This window comes from Atractosteus spatula, chromosome 22 (assembly GCF_055471065.1).
Source record: "Atractosteus spatula isolate fAtrSpa1 chromosome 22, fAtrSpa1.hap1, whole genome shotgun sequence".
In the NCBI taxonomy this organism is placed as follows: domain Eukaryota; kingdom Metazoa; phylum Chordata; class Actinopteri; order Semionotiformes; family Lepisosteidae; genus Atractosteus; species Atractosteus spatula.
The window spans coordinates 12,001,786-12,022,860 of record NC_142727.1 but is presented as its reverse complement, the minus strand read 5'-3'; the positions used below and the strand labels follow the sequence as shown (position 1 = coordinate 12,022,860).

At 38.7% G+C, this 21,075-nt stretch overlaps 1 protein-coding gene across 2 annotated transcripts in view; it reads left to right on the top strand.

The window, feature by feature from the left end:
* The window catches only part of zbtb16a (zinc finger and BTB domain containing 16a), a 128,349-nt gene that overhangs the window by 50,570 nt on the left and 56,704 nt on the right, over positions 1-21,075 (top strand). For both annotated transcript variants that reach the window (XM_088939541.1, XM_088939542.1), the window contains exon 3: positions 5,030-5,127. In XM_088939541.1, the coding sequence (XP_088795667.1) occupies positions 5,030-5,127 (98 nt within the window). The remainder of the gene's footprint in view (positions 1-5,029; positions 5,128-21,075) is intronic.

Here is a 21,075-nt window from a genome sequence, read left to right as displayed (position 1 = left end):
ACCTTGTCTCTTGTACCTTGTACCTTTTTTATGTTACATGAATTGCTCATGTGTAAAATTTAATCTTTTGATGAATACACTTGAAAGACATGTGTGTAACACTTTTGTTAAAAAGGTTCTATACGACTTTTCAAAGCTCTTTAAAAGTGCTGTTCATTAAAAAATCGAAATTCAGCGGTTCTGAAAAAATACTGCAATTACATATCTATTTTCTTAGAAACAAATTACTAGGTTTTTAGTTTTGGCAAAGGACATGAAAAAGTTTGGGTGTCTTGATGAAAACATGTACATAGCCTGTAATGACAGGGAAACTCCTCCAATATGATGTATTGCAGAAGGTCCTGCCTGAAGTTAAAAAGTTCAGATTTATATGGCCCTAGCTGTAACAGCTCAATAACGCAGGCCTGTAATCTACTCTCATTTCAAACAGAGGCCTGATTTACGAGGCACTGCGCCACTCCAGCTCTGAAATGAGGTGTTCAACATATGCTTTGTTGACATAAATTTGAAATTTATTGCTGTTGTCAAAACTGACTGTTGGACAAAGTCGCTTATTAACTGAGTAAATGGCTCGAGAGAGTTTTATGTCAGCTTCCTTAATGACTACAGTCAGTCTGCTTAAAGTGAGTAGCCTATCTACTGTTTCAGCAGCAAAGCAAGCTGGCGAAAGAAGTGAAAAAAATAGGGGCTGCCACAGTTCACACAAATGAGAGTCTTATTTGCAATTACATCTGGGAGAGGTCACCGCTATTTGGTCAGAAAATATTCCCAGTAATGATTACTTGGCTGTATCGGTTTTCCTCCCAGGTTGTCCAACTCTTTATCCAGTGAAATAGGCCTGTCACTAGTATACTAAAAAATCTAAAAGCCACACTCAGAGCAAAGATCAACAATATAAGTTCTGTGCTGAGTAGATTCACCTCAACTAGATTACTTTTGAAAATATTGCCTGTTTGTGTTTTGTACAGTATGTATATACAAGCGGAAAGATTTACACTTTTGAAAAAGTGCAGTCATGTTTTGTATCGCACTAAAATATTTGTTACTATTGTATATAATATTGTACATGGATATGTTAATTGATTTTCAATTACTGAAAGAAACCAAATACTTTTTTTTAAGCAGTCACTTTTGTTTTTTGTAGTAAGGCTCTACAGCATTGCGTTACAGTGAAGTTAAATATTATGGCCTATTATTATTATTCGCCGGTTTCTAAGAAGTGTTTCACTGTAATGGCGATGACACAGATGTCAAAATATTTTTAATGGAGGCTTCTGCTATGTATTTCCTTAATCCGGTATGACTGGGTTACATTACAGAAGTAAACAAATTCTCTGGCAGAATGAAATGTTCCTTATAACTTACACAATACCGACATTCGAGTTCTCCTCATTACCGACTGTGACTAAATGTTTGAAGTTATAAAGGGGCTTTCAGTTTCGTAAATATTTGTCAGCTTTTCAACTCAAACCTCCTAGGTCCAGATGTTGATCAGGGATGTCTTAGTGCTGTAAACTTTGTTTGGAAATGACTTCTGAGGAGGCAAGCTGAGACTGGGCTGATGTGTTGTCATTTTGACCTCATGCTGTATGAGGATTTAAAAGGTTCCCTTTATACCATTGTCTTTCCTTTTTCTTTCTTTGTTTTTTTTTAATTTTTATTTTTTTTTAAATATACTGTATACTGCCTTTTGGCATGCTGCTTTTTGCACTCTGAAAATTTACCAGTAGTATGTGCTGTTCTTGTTGTTCAATTGTTGTTGAAGTTTCTGTTTCTCTGAAAAATGAGAAAAGCTTTGCTTTGCCGTTTGTTGCATTTTGTAACAGTCGTTGTCCCAGAGGTGTGTATTCCTCTGCCAGTCTCCAGCTTGGCTGTTGGTGTCCTTTTGAAGTGGCTTTTATTTTGTGTGGCGTTTACGGGTCCCTCTAATTACTTACAGCTTGCCAAAGGGCCCCACTTCTTCATTCTTCATCTTGTTTGTTCTCTGCAAATTCCAGCAAGAAAACCGCCAATAATATTATTAGGTATTCCGAGGACAAGCCTGTGAGATGTCGTTTTTTTCCCCCATTTTGATACCAAAACAGTATCATTTTCTATTATCTTTATGATTATCATTTTTACGTTTGGTATGTCCAACCTCCTGTGTGTAATGTGTTCCTTGGTTGACATGCTAACACTAGTTGAAATGGTCTTTTGACAAGAGAAAACAAACTCTTTTGAACATCTATTCAAAATTGTACTCATAAGACTATTGTCATGCTTTTTAAAATTATTTTTTCTTAATAGCAGATTTTCACATTATACAGCAAATAAATATGTCTGTATATGTACTGGGATATAAAACCAGGCATCTTAACAAGAAACTACTTCTCTTAAGACATTTAAACATTTGGAACAATGGGCTAAAAAAGTTTTCAAGAAAAAGTACAAAATTCTGTAAGCCAGCTAATAAAAGGAAATTTAGTTTACAGCTTTAAACAAATTACCAGCATTTCTTGTTTGTCATTGCATTGCTTGCTAAGCTCCAGCAAAGCAAAGAAACCCATAAAATAATAAAAAGGGTTTACCTGCTGAGATTTAATGTTAGATGGTCTTTATGGTGGTCAGTAGGTTAGGATTATCACAAACATGGTTTTAACTCTTAATCAGTGTGTTGTCTGAAGTCCTCTGTATGGGTTGTTGCAATACATTGTAGTCATTCATTCACAGGCTGCTTATCTGTCCCTTGAAGACTTGGTGATAATTTGGAGTGTAAAAGTAAGCACTAGACACTGCAAGAATAAAGTAAAGCCGTTCTGTGATGGTTTTACCACCATCAACCAGGGCATGTGAACTAGATGCACTCTTTTTAGAAGGTGAAAAGCTAAAGGCTTTCATGTGTACCACTTTGTGTGGGATTAGATAGTTCTGAGGTTTAGCCAGAATGCACTATATAGACTGTCAACTTATACCAGTGAAATGCAAAACAGGTTACAGTTGAAACAACCTGGATTTTTCATTTGACAATTTTACTTCATAAAATTGCATAAAGCAGCTATGGTAAGGAGAAAATGCCAGTTGTAGTAAACATGGAGATGGAAGTCAAAGAAAATTAGATGATCGTCATGTAGCCTTCTATGACTTTTGCTTATTTATTTGGCTGATGCTTTTATTCAAAGAGACTTACATTTCTATCCATTTTTGCAGATGTATATTGTACTAGATTGCACATCTCATTGTGTGAATATTGCAGTTGCCACATGCCACTTTTTTGGGGGGTGAAAGACCAACAGGAGCTCAACCAGTGTCCAGTATCCTGTAGGTCTGGAGTGAGGAGGTAAAATCGAACCATGTTTCCTCAATCAGCCTTGGAAACTGGTCGAGAATGGTAGAGATCAGTGCCCTCATTCATGCCATGTGACCGAGTTCAGTGGATCAGTAGACTTGGGTCATTGAGTTTGACGGCAAAGGCCATAGACTGATCATCACACTTCTCTTTGGTGAAAATTAGGAGTCTGTATTGCACAGTTAAAGTAATAAGGTTCAATTCAGCACAGGACAGAAAGAGCAGTCTCATCTTGGAGGGTGTTTCGTTAAATAACTGAGCTGAAAACCCACTGGTTCTGTTGGTATAATACATTTATTACATTTAAAAAGGAAAGCTATTAAATCATTCATCTAATCATTTTTAAACATTAACTAGTATTTCCTTTACTAGTTTTTGTTACTCAGGTCAAAACCTGCTGCTTTACAATGGTTGAATGAGACTGTAGGCTTGCTAACCTTCAACATGTAAACACTCTGTTCACAGCTGGAAACTGTCTTTATTAAGTATTTCTATGTTTCTGCGGTCTGTTTATTTAATCGGACAAATAGTTATCTTCCCAAAGGATAAAAATAAATAAACATGTAATTTGCCCTGACAACTAATGCATACACAAACATATACATTAACATGTATTTAACCTCTAAAGAAAAAAGTGTTTGACAGTCATGTAATGAATGCCTTCTTGCGTATTAGCTGACCGGTAAAAAAAACTATACTGCAGTCATAAATAAGATGACATTATTTTAAAAGTTACGGTAGCATATTAATTCAGACATCACCAGTTAGGCATGGCATTTGGCTGATTAAAAGATTTGAGGGATTGATATGTTCTGATGATTTACTTTGTATTAACTTTGATTGAAACAGCATTGACTTCTTCAGAGAAATTTCAAAAATTGTTTTATGCTGCATAGTTACTGTACATGTGCAGGTTTTGAAAAAGTACATTCTTATCTTTTAACACCCCTGTGACATTTATACTGTATTTTGATTCTTATCATGTCAGCAAGAGAACATTCACCTTACTAAGTGAAATATTTTGACATTTTCAGTTCTGTTTTGACAAAAAGATTAAAAATAACCATTTGCAAATTGTTAGGTGACATTTCAAATGTGTAACTGTTGTATGTTGGCACTTAAGATATTACTGTCCTGTGTACTTGCCCCTCATTGTAAATTATTAGAGCCCATTCACTGGATGTTTGGACAGATTTGTAACCCTCGGACAGAGTCATAGTAAATGATGAATAGTAGGTCATATGTAAAGCAACAAAGGTTTCCGTTTCTGGATACTGAAAGTTGATGTAGAGCAAAAGTAGAGTGCGGGTCTCAGGATTGCCATTCGCCCTTGGGACATAATCCTTTTGAGTACGTAACCAGTGTAAACATGACTAGAATGAGTTATGAAATCTTGTGATTTTCAGCTAGTGGAATCAAGAACAACGTCTTTGTGACGAAATCGACAGAGCTCTGGTGAAATACCAAAGATATCTAATCTGGTGGTGTCAGTGCAACTTTTACATTCTATTTTTTTCTGTGTAAATTGTTAATGAGTATATTGAATCCAGCTGTAATAGTTTTGGTTTACTTTGTGTGGCACTGAGCAAGTTAGCATCTGTTTCAAAGTACTAACATTGAAAGGCCTGCATAAAGTTGTAGAGTCCAATATTGTGGAGTCCACGATACTGAATGTCTTCCATTGTTTCTTTTCATTTCTTCCAGGAACCTGCACAGCGGAATGAAAATCTATGGCTGTGAGCTCTGTGGGAAGCGTTTCCTCGATAGTTTACGGCTTAGGATGCATTTGCTGTCTCACTCAGGTAACAGGAAGAGTCACTCTGGGTCATGGCTAAGGTGCTGTTGCTCGGTCCGCCATTGTTTTTGGCTGTTAAGGTCTTAAATATAGAGTAAATCTGACCTTTTGCAAAAAAATGTTTCACATTTTCTGCCTCCATGTGCTTATGAGATAAAATGTTACTATACTGCAAATCCTAGGTCCTATCCAAATCCTGTGCTGTGAATTCTGAACATACTCTCTGAGACCAGTGTGCTGTAAATGCTTCATTCTGGATTCAATGCAATTGCATGCGGGTTATAAAGTTAAGGATTAGCTGTCAAAGGCTTCAGAGCACCCTTTCAGCCATTATAGAAGTAATGTGAAGGAATGGTTGCAAAGAGGAAATGCCTCAAGACTTAAGTTACAGATTCGACTTGGATTGTGCAAGCCGATATAGTGTACTTGGCGGTTCCATTCTGCAATCTGATCTCATCAGGTTTTGGAAGTTTAAGCTAGGCTTGACCTGGTCAGTACTATGGTAGGAGACCTCCAAGGAAAAACAAGGGTAATGCTGTAATGGTGCTGGTGGACCAGTAGGTGGCACTCTTTCTTCTAGTCCGTTTTCCAGTCTTATTCCCCAGTATGGTCAGCAGGGTCCTTCAAATGTGACGTTAAACCAAGGTCTTGATTACTTGGTGATCACAGAACCTCTGGCACTGTTCTTGAGAGTAGGCCGTTGTTCTGGCTTAATTCCTCTCTGGCCTTCCACAACCTGCCCATCTTAGAGTCCCCCCTTAATTTAATTGCTGAAGCAATTTATCACTTCAGCACCTGATCCTGCTGTGTAGTTGGTCTGCTGGCACATAATGGCTGCCATTCGTTATTCAGGTGAGTGCAGCACTCCAGTGGTGGGTGAAGTGGTTCTCTCATGTATACAATATGAAGAAGGTAGGGAGCCTTTAGGATGAAAAGTGCAGTATGAAAATAAAAAATCATTCATGGATATTTTTATTCAATTAATGCTAGTGTATTTTTTTCTACAATACAGTGAGTGATATGAGTCATTGTGTGCATTTGAGACTTGTAGCAAATTCAGGCTGCATTACTCATATGCACTACAAGATTTATGTGTTATTTAGGGGTATAACATTCTTAGCTGTTATTGTAATGATTGTGGTGGAGTGATTAAAAGTGTTTCACACTGTGCTGTTGAATATACGTTTGTAACATGCAAGGTTTTCAAATCAAAGCTTATTTGAAGGCGTTTGTTTTACGACAGTTTGAGTTTAGAGACGTTTTTGTTGCTGGCTGTTTTGAGCTTTTTATACATGCAGTTTCTGTAGTAGTCTAAGCAAATATAAAACTGCCAAGGTAAACTCGCACCACAAAATATCAATTGCAGCTAAGCCAACATAAAACAATATACACAAATAAATCAATCTCACGTCCTTTTAGGACATTTACCTTTATTAACAGGTTAAAAATAAATCTTTGTTAACTGATGTTTGAAATATTGGGGGTGTTTTGCTCACCTTAAAGATCTGCCAGACCCGACAGTATATTCCGGATGTCCACCAAGATGGGCCTCTGCCCTTTCAAGGTCGTTGTGGTCTTCGGGAAAGAAGAGACATGTTTATTGACATTTATCGAAGGCCTCAGTCAAGCGAGGCCGCTGGGCCTGTGAGGGGACTTTTTTTTTTGTGCTCAACTAAGACCTGCCAGAAGGATTCTTCACGCAATCAAAGCCAGACCAAGGAATGAATCACCATGAAGTAAGGAAACCCAACGGGTCAGTGGCGTCTTCAGCGTGGAGAAAATGAGACAAGGCCTCGGCAGACCTTCATACAGCTCTCTTAGTATTCTGGTCTTTTGAAATCGATCAGACATACAGTAGGTACTGTAGATCAGGAGCCTGACCTGTCTTCATTTAGCTTCTCATCACTCTTTGCAGCTTCAGACAGGTTTGAGGTCAGTCGGGCTCTGGATCTTCTTTGCCATTTTTCATCTTCAGCGTTAGCAGCTGTTTGTTTGAAGAGCGCTTCTTGCGGGGACAGCAATGGTGGGGTGCTCATCAAGATGAAGCGATTTGCACTTATTCAGTTTCAGACCCCGTATAAGGTTTGTTCTGTGTTTATTTCTTGTATAGTGTTGGTTGGTTTACCCTTTGTTGGTGGCTTAGCTGTGAATAACAGATCATGATTCGGTGGTATTATCTTTTCTTTTTCCGTTTTTAGGATCTGGACTTAATGTAACCATGATGGATCATTTCCCTCTTCATAGGGGGTACTTGTCGAAGACCTGTGGTTGTTCATTTTGAAAGATTAGCCGACAAAATTTGCTTTGCTTTCAGTTTTCTAAATTACTAGATGCACCTTGACTTGTAGTGCTTTATCAAAGGGCTGTGCATAAGAATTGATGCATTTTTCGCAAGTATCAGAAGTATCCAGTTCAGATGATGTAATATATAGAGTTTTACATCTAGCAGCTAGCACACAAATCAGACAGGGAAGTGGTTGATCGTGCTCAAGTTTCCAAAGAGGTGCGTTATGAGATCTGACTGTTTCAGGTCTAGCTCTGCACACTGAAGAGCAGAGCAGAAATTGACGTTATCGTTCTGTCTCTTCGCTTTGGCGATATTGCACACTTTCCTTTTTTTTTTCCTCCGTTCTGTGCTGCTGATATGTTTGATTCTAATCACAGTTTGTAGTTCCAGCAGCATGTTTGCGACTGAGGTACCTATCCACCTCACCGCCGAAGAAAGAAAGGCAGAAGGCGAGAGAAGAATGCACTTTGGTATGCAGTGTGTATTGCGGTGTACCATTTCAGTGCTCCTCTCCTCCCCACCCCCCCTCTGCTTCTGCCGGCAGTCACTGTGTTTATTTTATTGTGGAATTGGCAGCTGGCCAGTCTGGGCTGACTGCCAGTGCTATGGGTACAGTATGTACAGTGAGTCTTGCGCCAGTTTTTTTTGCATTGTCTGGGGGTAGAGGTTTTCGTAGCGGGCAGGGGGGGGGGCCGTTCACAGGAAGGTGGAGTTAGTACGTGTCTGCTGGTGTAAACAAAAGCATGAGAAAGGGAGCGGATTACCGTTCGGGGTTTGAGTAGACGTTTTCTTTTTCTCCTCGGATTTGTGAAGAGTGTTGCAGCTGGCAAGCTCAACAGTACAGTAGGTTGATTCCCTTTGGCAACGTACCAGACTGGACTGACTCAGCCCAGGTCTGAATTCTTATTACAGGTAAATCCTCCTGTTGGCTGTAAGGACCTATTGACATAAATTAAGACACACAGCCACCATGTCACGATAGATACACCTGGGTCCTGTGTAGTGACACAACCCAAACTAGTTTCGAAATCCTACAGACAATGCTCATAAATACTGTTTAATGTATTTTATGAACAGTTAAATGTGGATTCACTCCTATGGCAAGAAGACAAATGACAGATGAAAGCCGATCATGAATTGTTTTTCGAAACTGACCAGTTTTTCTGTCATGATAAAACCTTGAGGACAGCTTGGAAAGTGAAAAGTTACAGAGATAACTAGAGTACTAGAGGTCTTCTCCTAACAGTTTACCACTCACAATCATATTTTAGTTTCAAAGCATAGATAAATGTTTCTAAGGAAATCATTTGAAAAGAAGTGAACTTACAGTGGAGGTTCTCCAAAAACCATCAACTTGCTTGTACAGGCATTTATTTTGCCATGCCAATGCCCTGTATAAACAAAAGGCAGCGTACAAATCTCAGTTATACTGAGTTACACCGAGTTTGTTTAGTTTTCCAATAATAAACCTGTGGTGAACCAGAAAAAGACAGAATTTTGCCAGTATTTTGTTTCTAAAACTCAAATAGTGCTATCGTATTTTGTCCTCTTAATATTGCTTCCAGAACTCCTTATGAATATCAGAGGGTTGTGCAATGACTACATTTCAAAAGAGCTGCTGGTCATTAAAGTAACGTTTTACAGTGAAAACGCTGAACAGGCAGTGCTGCTTCCAGGTGAGAAACATCTCAGTTTGGACAGCAAACAAAACATCCGACCAATCGTCCTTATGTTCCCCCCCCGTTACCCATGGAAAAGGCCTCCTCATGGTGTATTGTGCATTGCTTAAGGCAAACAGCGAAGCACAGAAGCCCCCAGTTAAGAATGCTTTCATTACACATTCTGAGTCAGAGTTCTATCCTGGATGATTAAGTCTGTGAACTGTTTTCAGGAGTAGCAAGGAAATAGACCTTTCTTGGTTTCATGAACTCAGTGGTTCTAGGGTGAGGATCTCAAGTTGACTGAATCATGTCGTAAAATTTGGGATGTTTCACGCAGGGAGATAGCGGGCAGCACTTTAATCTTCAGTATTTAAATGATGACTTTTAAAAAAAATGCTCATGCTTTGAACTACAAGTTGATCAACACAGGAATATTTCTCTGTTACCACCATCTTAAATATCAGTTAGTGCTTCTGATCTTCACTTTTTTTTTTTAGTACTGTTTTGCTCCATGAAACAGTGTCTCTGTAGATGTACATATAGTTTTTGTAGCTTTTGTGATGTTGCAGACTTTGACAGGTCTCTGTGGGAAAGAGAATTGCCGTGAGCTGTTTCGAGTACTGTGAAAAAGCTCCAAGTTGCACTTTTGTTAGTGATGAAGGGAATGAGTTGTGCAATAAACCAGGCTTACAGTACAAAGACCCTTTGACTCTTTAAGTCAAGTTACATGTAGGCAATAAAATGTTGCTTGTTTCTATGTCAGGAAGGAGTTTTGGATGCCTAATTATGTGTAGCTGACTTTTTTTGAGTTGTACTTGTATTTGATCCATTTTTTTCTACACCATCATGCAGTCCTGTAGTCTAGGGAACATCTTACACATCTATCCCCTGTGCTGTAACTTAAAAGTACAAACAGTCCTGCCTTTGATCTCGTGCAGCGTTGCTCATTGGTACAAGAACAAAGTCAAAGTACAGCATTCAGATATTGTGTAAGTAAATCGACTTGAATGAATTTCAATCTAAAGTGCTTTCCAAAGTACTCAGCTGTGTACAAGTCTTTTAAGACCCGATTACCCTTATTAGGCCGCAGTTCAGATGTTAACATTTTTTGTCGCAGGGCCTGAGCCGATTTTTAAAAAAAAAGTTTAGCCATGACTTATTCCAATTTCAGAAACGCCGGCTGCTGTAACTATAGATGGTAAAAGTGCATGTACAGTATACGGTGGGTTGAACTGTACCACTGTGGAAAGTGGGAAACATTTAAAAGAAAGGGGCTAAATCCTCTCACTTGTTATCCGTCTCTTTAGTTGCGCGCTGTGTTCTTACAGCTTGGCGAACGTCCAGCTCTTCCCTTAGAGTGATGACATCATCGGCTGCCGGCAGGTCTGGATGTTCTGCCAGCATTCCAGAGCGTTTATGATCGCTCGCAGATGTGCGTCCAGGAACATACTGTACCCAAACCAGAAATTAATGAAACTTGACTGCTTTCCAAGCCGCATATTCTGAAATAGCGAGCAAAAGAGAGGCAGAGAGCAAAAAAAGGAGGAGGACGGGGACCGGGGGGGGAGAGAGAGCGTGTGGATGGGGGGCTCTAAATGAAACCAGAACGGCACTGAAAAAGAAAAACATTTCTGCAGTGCCATTTATAAATTTTACACCAGCTGATGAAAAATGCATCTCTTCCCCCAGACCTCCCCCCCCCTCGTCTTCTTTTCTCCCTCAAGAGCATTAGCCGAGGATGATGGACAGAGGATATAAATCGGCCCTGAGCTTCTGTTTGGCGGCATGCCCTAACTTCTCTCCTCTGACTTAAACCCATAATACTTTCTCTGACCTGTTGATGTACATTAAGCTCTTGTTTAAAACAACATTTAAAATTATGCCAGGCATAAATCTTCTCATTAATAAGGTGCAGAAGAGATGATTAGGCCACTGGAAATGGCTTTGTAATTGACCGGTGCATTTTCTTGTCATCGAACGGCTATCACTTTTTTCCCTCCTCTGTGAGGGTTACGGTATGCTAATTCTGGAATGAGAGACGACTTGTTAAAGTGGCTTTAATGTTTTAATAGCATCACTCTGGCACATCTTTCAAAGATCTGTGGAAATCCAGACAATATGGTGGTATTAATTGATGCTTAACTGTATCTGGGTATAAGATCCATTTTCTGAATCAAGCTGATAATTTAATGGCACATTTTACGTCCTTTTGATGACCCTGTTTGCTAGATATGAATCATACTCTCAAACGTTTCCATTAAAGACAGAAGCACATGATTAATAGCTGCCATAGTAGTTGCGCTTTTCATTTTTGGAACAATAACTTTGAAGCAACTGGACATGAACCAAGAAATTTTGAGCAGCACCTGACTTGTGAGCCACCATTACTCGCGGGAGCTACGACTGCAGTCGAGATTGTATTTGGCAGCCGAATGTCATCATTCCTTCAGAAAAAAGGAATGCGTCTCCTGAAACTAGGATAACCGAGGGTCCGAATTCTTTTGGCTTTGATGCATAATATTTGGACTGGAAAAATGATCAAGTGCTACTCTTGATTAACTAAAGTTACTCAATTTTGGCAATTAGAGTGGAAATTTAAAATGAAAATAAAAAACATCCAGTGTTCCTTCAATTTAAGAGCTGTGAACTGCAGCCAGTAACCTTCCAGGTCATGGCAAGAGTTACAGTTTTTGCCAGTCAATAAGAGTTTGACTGGGGAAAAAAAGGTGCACTGTACTTCATTGTAGTTCATTGATCGCAGCATGTGCATTGCTAAGCTAAATGTTTGTTTTTTGTGTAAAGTTATAGGTTAAACATGGCATATACATGAATACTGTACATCTTCCAATTATCATCAGATTTTTTACTTTCAATTATCTGGGCCATTCTGTATGGGGAAAAAAAACGTGTTGACAGAACGTACTCATTGCCTTTGTGATTTTTCAGCCGGACTGCCATCACGAGTTGAAAGTCACGATTGTTGATGAAGATTTCGTGCCATCTCAGCCCCTCCCACTGCAGCATTTCCTTGCAAAGAATTTGAAATCTTGATTTTATGTTGTGTTGGTATGATCTGCATGTACCGTCAGCAGTTTCAGATAATTTTGGCAGATTATTGCAAAAATGGCATTTTGAAACATTTCACATGAGATATGAGGTTGATAGCTGAATGCAACGTACATTAAGTTCAATTTTCTTTAAAATGCCCATGCTTTCAACAATCTTGTATTTAGATTGCTTTTTTTAGTGCAGAATAATCTCATAAAGTGCCTGATCTCCTTTCATGTGGAATATTATTAACCAAACATATCAGATAAGGAATAAGAAAGGCAGGACAGCATTTCCTTTGCAAAGGAAATTATGTGATCTGAATGTACAGAGAACTTTCGAGGATTATTGCAAAGGTGCTGTTTTGAACCATTTTCACATACAGTAGGATATACAGTGGATGGCTGTAGGCAACTCACAGCAATTTAGAAATGTGCATGCTTTTCAGCATGTATTTACAGTCGGTTACTTTTTTTCAGTGCAGATTTATTTATAAAGCTTCTGATCTTCTTTCATCTGAAACATTATTAGCCAAACATATCAGATAAGATCAGATATGAGGAATAAGAAAAGCAAGGCAAAAAGCAACTCCTTTCCTTGTGTTTTTTTTTTCCACAAAGCTCAGATCCTGCAATGGTGACCTTGTGTGTTAACCTAAGGCTTCCTTTTCTTCAGACCCTATAAACTAACAGCCACCCTCAATTATGGTTTCTCTTTGCTGATAAAGGCATAGCTGGCAGTATTTTAAAGCCGTTTACTCCCCTCCATTCACATTTGGAGCCTTTTTGAACACCTCTCCCTGTCACAGTGGAACTAAATTACAGTTTTATGACCTGGGTCTCTATAGATGTCTTAAGATGTAAGCATGAGAGTCTTGTTCCTTAAATGAAGTTAATTCACTACATTTTTCTAATTACAACATGCTTGAATGAACGAGTGTTCAATAATTTTAGAAAAAACACCCTTGACAAATAAAAATAGTCATTCAATATTAATTGCGCTGCATAAATATACGGAACAACCTTGTTTCTCATAAAATCGCTAGTACTTAGTTCAACTTTAGGTACCCATATTTGTATATATGGAATCTACAAAATGCAGTGTGTAATTGTTGTTTACTTACACATTATGTATTTATCAACACTTTAAGCTTTTACGTTTCATGTCAATGCACAAATAAATAAAATCTTGTCCTGTTTAAAATATGTTTCATTATAGCTCTAAATCATGAAATGGAGGACACCTAAGTCAGGTTCCAGCGGATTGATTTTTAATGATTTATGATTCCTGCTTTCACTTCAGAAATAACGCATTGAGCACAGTCTGGAAGAGGGGTTATTTTGGGACACCAACCTAATTGTTTCATTTTTTTTAACATCATCTTGCTACTGTTTTCAATTAAAACAAAAAGCTAAAGCCAGCCATAATACCCTGTAAAAGATCTTGATCTTATTTCTTTGTCGTTGGGTATTGCGGCTTTAAATCCCTTTCGTTGCTAAGTAGCAAGTGCCCTGTGCTCTAATGGGCTGATTTGGTATTCAGCTCAACGCTGGATCTTATTTTTGTATGCGAGACAAAGTGTTTTGATGGAGGGTGATTGCAGCAGCGTCTGGAGGCTGTTTTGGAGTTTTATGGGCTGTACAGTACACTGTGTGCTTTCTAAAACAGAACACAGGCGATTGAATTTTGGATTTACTTCATCATTTTTCTCCTCTGAGCAGATCCTGTCAAAAGGGAGCGTTGCTGGAAGGGTGCGGATTAATTTGTTCTGCTGGAAATAAAAGCGATACATCAAAACATAACTTCCATGCAAAATAATGAAATAGCACAGAAAGCACACCTAAAGAGGAGTCCAGATTTCTTTTGTTAGAAAAAAAATGCAGCTTTCCTTCCCAGCAATGGTAAACATTCAAGAGGTTATATAAGGACCTGGAGAAATGTACTGTGTATCCATAATGCATTGTTTGGCACTTATGGGTTAAAGGTATTTCAGAGCTCACAGCAGGACTCCCAAGATAGTTACAATATTTGTCTCATAGGTATTTAGAGTTTGATAGGGATTAGAATGACAATTGATTATATCATAGTGAAGGCAAGGATCATGCCATACATATTTGGGAAACAAATTTTAAAGCCTGTTATTAGCTTGTGTGTTTACTCTGCTTAATAGAATCATAATTTAGAAAAAGAAACATGCTCAATCGATTGAGCTAATTTCTTTAGAATATTTCTAATTGTTTTCCTTAGTCTGATCCCCTGACCAAAAGGCAAGGTAAGGTGTAAAAACAAAAACAGATTGTGAACCTACTGAAAATATGCAAATATTCTCATACTTCAAACCACATCTTTCATATGGTACTTATAAGTAAACATCCCACATCACAAATCCTTAGATGTATTTGTGTCTCGGATCTTCTGCTTAAATTAAGACCTTATTGACGCAAAGAAATTCATTATACAGTTTCCTTTTTTATTTTTAATGTCAGTTTAAATGTTTATACACAGATAGTTATATCTAGATAGATATTTATATCTATTTAACAGTTGTCAAAATGTTGAAATGCGTTGCCTGGTCCTTACCGACTGCATAACATTCAGATATTTTAGATTATTTTGTCAGAAAACCAGCTGAAAAGACCAACCCGAGCCCATTGATGCATGACTGTAAAGTAGCACTGACTACTGTGAGCCTGAAGAGTTACTGTTCTACATCATTTAGTGTATGCTTTAATTTCATAATAAAGATACTGGAGCAGAAAATATTAAACACAGTACAAGGACCATCTTTGAGACTTCGTAATAGAAAACATAGAATAGTTTATTAAGGATTCAGTCTTTATCATCCTTTTAATAAGAATTCTTATATTTATAATTATTCCTATTTGAAATTGATGTTTGGATAATCACATAAGCCTAGACTGTTTAAAATAGTTGGACTGGAAGTATACAGTATAAATACAATTTAATATCCCAGATCATTGCAATATGTCAGCACTTTATAAAGCCTGAGTTCTTTGCCCCGGAATATTAAAATATCCCATTAAAATCTTATAACTGCTTTTCATAAATGAATTTTAAGCGGTCCACAATTTCTCAACATCATCATATGTGGCACATCTGTGAATTTTTCAAGGTGCTGAAGGGGACAAGCAAGCATGGTATTTATCAACTTGACGTAATGCCACTGTAAAAAAACGTTTACATGTCTCCTTTTGGGTATATTGTGAGACTGGTAAAAATCGCTTGTTTTTCGGGTGAATCCGATCAGCTGGTAAGTTGTATGTACAGTAAGTTTCCCCCTTTTCCTGCCTCCAGGTTTTTGTTACCCTGCAAGAAGTGCTTTCTTGTCCCTCTCTCCATCTGTTGTCAAGTTCAATGTACATGTTGGCAAGATTGAGGAGGTTGTCAGCATAGAAATGCATGTCAGAATTGTTTTGATTTGGAAGAGCTGTATCTTTCTTCAGGGATCCTTTCTGCTGGGAAGGGATCCAGTGTGTTGTGCGTTTCCTTCTGCTGAAGTGGTCTGGAAAGCAGAAGACAAATAGCGGACTGGTTTCGGTCTTAGAAAGCCGATGTTAAATGTTTGGGCTAGTCCTGCATTGTTTAAATGTACAGTATCATTCATTCGTTTCTTTCCTTCCCAAAACAAAACCAAAGATAACAGCTCAACCCCACCCCACACCCCAGTGAGAAACTTTTACAGAAGAGGTAAAATTTTTCTGCTGATGATTGAAAAGGCGTACCTCGGAGATAATATTTAGAAACACAATGGGGGTTGAATATATCCTGAATCACTCTGTCTCCGTGGATTAGCCAAAAGGCCCAGTCCCGGATGTAGACTTGGTAAGTTAATGAATATATGGATGTTTAAAAGGAAAATGTGTCATAAAACTGAGGGCTTTTTTCAAGAGGCTTTGTATGGGCGTTGGGTTGTCGTTTGAAATCAGACTTGGTCACCAAACCACACAGTGTAAAATAAGATAAAATTCTGTTCTTATGGGGTTCCTTTTTTTTAAATGAGGTAATTACTGTTAATTAACCCTCATTTTGAAATGAGATTCCCCGACCCACATACCCGAAGAGTTTTGGCTTTGTTTGTTGGTGCGTGTTTGTTTACACGGGGGGGGGGGGGATCTGAAATGAAAAGCAGCTTTGAGTTTGCCGTCAGACGGCTCTGTGGTGTTTTGCGGTGGTGGAAGGGGAAAGGAAGAGGGGGCAGCAATAAAAAGCGTGGAGAGAAGGGGGGGGAGGGGTGAAAGAGGCTAAATTTAAATTGTAATTGGCCGACTTCCACAGGCTTGCGGGCGTTTTAATGAGTCATAATAACTTCATTTAAAACCAGCTGAGCAGAAAATAGATTGGAGAGGAGCCCCGGGCCAGTATGGATTTGTGTCTTTGACAAGCCCACTCTTTTTCGGCGGCCAGGAAGCCACATTTACAACAGGGGCCGTGCAGCTTTCCCTCAGCCCGAGTCGGTGGGCTGCTGAAAAGAGGTCTCACCCGGAAACCTCCACTCTCTCCCGACTGCCGCTTCTGTTGCTGTTCTCGAAAGCGATTGGAAACAGAAGCCCGAAGGTATTATTTTTAGCAAGAGTTTGGTATTGTTCTTTTAAATGCATCCAACTTGTAGTGTCAAACTGAGGTTTAAGAGAAAAGCTGACTGATGAAGTAATTAAGTCACATTTGCCACCGGCCTTCAGATTGTGCTTTTTTTTTTTTGTCTTTTTAAAAGTTCCTAGCTGGGATTTTGTAGGCAAGTTGAAAGCAAACTCCGAGGACCCCAAATCTTTCTTTCCTTGTATAAACGTGCACTTCTAGAAGTGTGTGGCTCTCCACTGAAAAACAGCTATAGCATAAACCACTGTAAAATATCCCCAGACCCCCCATAAAGGATATCCACTGATTTCTGAGCAATATCTGAGGTTTTTGTTTGGCAATGTTGGACGAACTCTGAAGTACACAGAAGGTGCTAGTGGAGGACCTTTATCAAATGTAAAGGTGTAAAGACATACTTCGGGAATTCCCAAAAAGAACAATATAGCCAGATTGCACAGTCGTGGTAGAGTCCTGCCCCCACTTACTTGCATTTTCTCGGGATAAGGCCTCACTACAATTGCACTACCAATCTCAGTAGTTCATGTGGGAACAATATGAAGAGAAGGAGGTGAAGTAAAAACAAATACGATTATGCAGTGTAAACAAACTCGACACAATTCCAGAAAGAGCACTTAAAACTAGCTCCATCTCAAATTTAGCATTTTCAGAAAGGTGAGTGATCATTGAACTTCAGATGGAAATGATAATAAAAGTGAGATTTGGAACCTTATTTCTCATTAAAATACCAAATGGCCTGAATGTTTTTTTTCTCTTTTCTTCCTTGTGAATATAAGTTGTTTGTCCAATAAACAATATAATTGAGGAGATAGTGTAAGAAAATTGAGTGGACTTGCTGTACTGCACCTTTACTATAGACCAATTGTAACAGGAAGATCAGCATTCACCAGAAGTTACTGTATTTGCCACATCTTTTTTGGAAGTGTGTTTTACGAATCATTTTTATAGCAATTTAATGGGAACCACCTACCGTACAAATATACAGGAATTTAAATAAAAATCCTTAACCAGGATGTTAAAAATAGGCTATATTCTAGTATTATAATCATCTGGCAAAAACGTTTCATCAGATCTGCCAACTATGTAATACATACTGTATTGTATATACTCAGAAAACCTCAAGGATATTTCCTGTGAATTATGGGAAGAAAAATATATTAATTTAATCCCTTTGTTGGCATTTGAGTTAAACTTGCAAGGGAGCCCATTTTTTTAAACAAACTGAAAGTTGAACTTGAATTGTCTATTTTCACGCCAAAAATATCAATGTCAGCCATTTTTAGTCCCATATGGGGTTTCCTGGGGTAGAATGAGGTACTCTTCTGTACTGTCTGTCATCTGGGAAAGCAGGAAAGCTGTATTGTGTATACTGTATATTACTCTATCCATATACCGTATGTGTTTGTACTCCCGAAGTTGCATAATTAATAATAATAATATAATAATAATAATAATAATTTACCCCCCCCAGACCTTGTATTTCTTCACAGCTAAGACTGCAGTAAGCAGTCAAGTATTCATGTTCTTTAGAGCAGTGAACAAATGATTTTTAGTTTTTAAACCAAGGCATTTTGTTCCACAAGACGCAGACTCGTCGAGTTTTAGGACGTTTTAGAACAAAGTCCTCTCACAGATTATCGAGCTCGAAAGCCATTATGGAAGACCCCCCTTTTCCAGATCCCCCTCAGATTTTCTACATCTCCTTGCGGTATATTTTATGTATGATACAGGAAATGGTATGCAAAGACTGGCTAGTGGCGTTTTAATGTGAGGTTAAAAAAAGATGAAAACAAGTCCTAATGCTATTTGGAAATAGCCAGTGCATGCAGGATAACTGTTATACTAGTAATGCCATAGGGATGTGAGTAGTGAGAGAATCAGTGGGCATTGTGGCATTACCCTGGTGAACAAGTAAAGTGCTTCAGAATGTTTATTTCGCAGAGTAGTGAGCGCCTTTTTATTACACAGAATGTTAGTCTTGGATATTCACAGGATCCTAATGGAGAGCGTAATTAAAGCTTAATGGACAACTCCTGCCAAGCCCTGGGCTTTAAGAAAAAGTGTGAATTGTGTCAATGGGATTTTCCTGGGATGCCTGAAAAAATTAAAGCAGCATCTTATCTCGGGAGAGTAACAGAGGTGAGGCGAAGGAGAGACCAGGAGTACAGGCTAGACTGGAATGTGTCAGGTCATTGTTAAATGTGTTAGTGGCGAAGTTAATGAGCCATTGCACTGTCCACTTTTGTAAGGAAAGGAAGTTTATGGAAGTAACTTTCTGTCGTCGTCGTCCCCCACCTCGCCTCTCTCTCCTTCTGTTTTGTGTTTTAAGTGCTGGAGCAAAGAAAGAGAAAGGCTAACCTTTCTCAGAACAACACATGACATAATGGAAAAAAACAAGGCGGATGGTGTTTGTGTCATCTGGCAGATTCCATGCGTTTTTGCCTTCCATTTTCTGGCAGACTGTCACTCACAGTTGAAGAGAAAGGCTTGTGTAAGCGTTGATATCTGATTGGCTGCAGCTCCAGTATTTCAATTTATTTGTGTTGCCTTTTACCCACTGCATTAGTAACAATAATAAATCACAGCACCTGAGTTCATCTTAACTGTATTATTTGACGTCTGAATTTCCTCTTATCCTATTATTTATTTCTCCAAGTAACTCAATATTTCAGTTTCTAAATTGATATCTCCAGTGAGAAGAGATGGCAGAGAAATATGATGATGTTCTAACTTCAGAAACTAGTACTTCAAAAATTGCCTCGTCGCGCGCATCTAGATAGCTGATCCTTCAATATCTCTTCCGCCTCTGCTCGTATAGGCTTTTTTTGTGTGGAAAAGTTAGTAAGACTAATTGAGAATTGCTAACAGACGTGCAAACCTGACAGGATATTGTACCATGAAAGAAACATTGCGGTAGGCACAATATCATGCTTGTGAGCTCATTTTTTTTAAGATGTTATTTTATTGGAAAGGATTCTCTCGATTTTTGTTTGTTTGTCTTAGAGGTCAGTCTTTTAACTCATTTCCCCTCCCGTGGCTTGTAGAGCTGACGCTTAGTAAACCAGGAAGTGTCTTTGACAATGTGAGATTTTAAAATGGGGAATAATGGGCCCTAAATACTAAATCTTTACAGGTTATTGACTTGTGGAGAAGAAAGTATACGTGCAGGCCTCAGTATAATTTGTGTAGTGGTCTCTTGCTGAAAACGAGGATTCTGTGTTTATATTGGCTTTATAAGACAAGCTTTTTGATCGCCTCTCGGTATACAGTTGCGGGAGCTCATATTTCAAGCCCTGTGGAGCTTTTCTAAAACACACACGCCGATTGCTATACTACGGGTGCTATAAATATCCTGCCAAATTTTGAACTAGCACAAGTCCCTTAAAGGGCCATCATACAGTACAGTGCTGCAAGTTGCTCATTATTGGCCCTTGGCTCCAGACAGTCAACAAACACCTTAGGGGGTGGACAGCATAAAATTAAACAGCCGTCTTTCTCCAGTGCATAACCCCTTAAGAACTGCAGCATCAAAAAGGAAAGCAACTCTCTCACCCTCCCTTGTCAGCCATAAAGCCGTTTACAGCACAGTAAAGAACTGTCAGTTGTCATTTCTGTGGCATGTTGTGGAAGGGAACAATGCTAGGTTTAGGAGTCCTCAGGTTGTTAGAAGAAGCTATTTTGGTCACTATATGACAACCCCATCAGTAATTGATCCAGTGCGGGTGTTGGAAGAGATATTGATATTCAAGTACAGTCTGTGGCCCACTTTACCACTTGTAACTGTGATTCCCCTGTCCATCGCAGTTGGCTGTGAATTAACTGGGGCTGATGCCACTTTTTGAATGTTTTATGGAGTCAGATCTATCAGGAAGTCCCCCTTTGGCTCATTTCATCCTTCGTGACCTCCAAATATCCAGGTCTGGCAAATAAACTGCCCTTTTTTATATCAGAAAGGGCTGTTTCCTCACACAAAAAAATAAAAGATTTATTCTGTATGAATGTTTATATTGAGTTCAACAACATGTGTACAACAACCAATATGCTTACTCCGGGTAAAGTCAAATATTTCTTAGGCTTCTCGATTGCCTGCATTTCTGAACTAATGCAGTGGCCAGCCAAATGTTTTTCTTACTATTTTTCATCCTTTTAGTGACACGCTATAAACCAGCTGGTGTTTGAGACAATAGGGAGTTTGAAGTTGAACAAATTTGAAAGAGTAATATCATTTAAAGGAACAAGTAAAGATTTATTTCATGCTGAAAAGAGAAGAAAAGAAACACAACATTTCGGCTGTGGAGCCTTCTTCGGGTGTCACATCCGAAGAACCCTCCACAACTGAAACGTT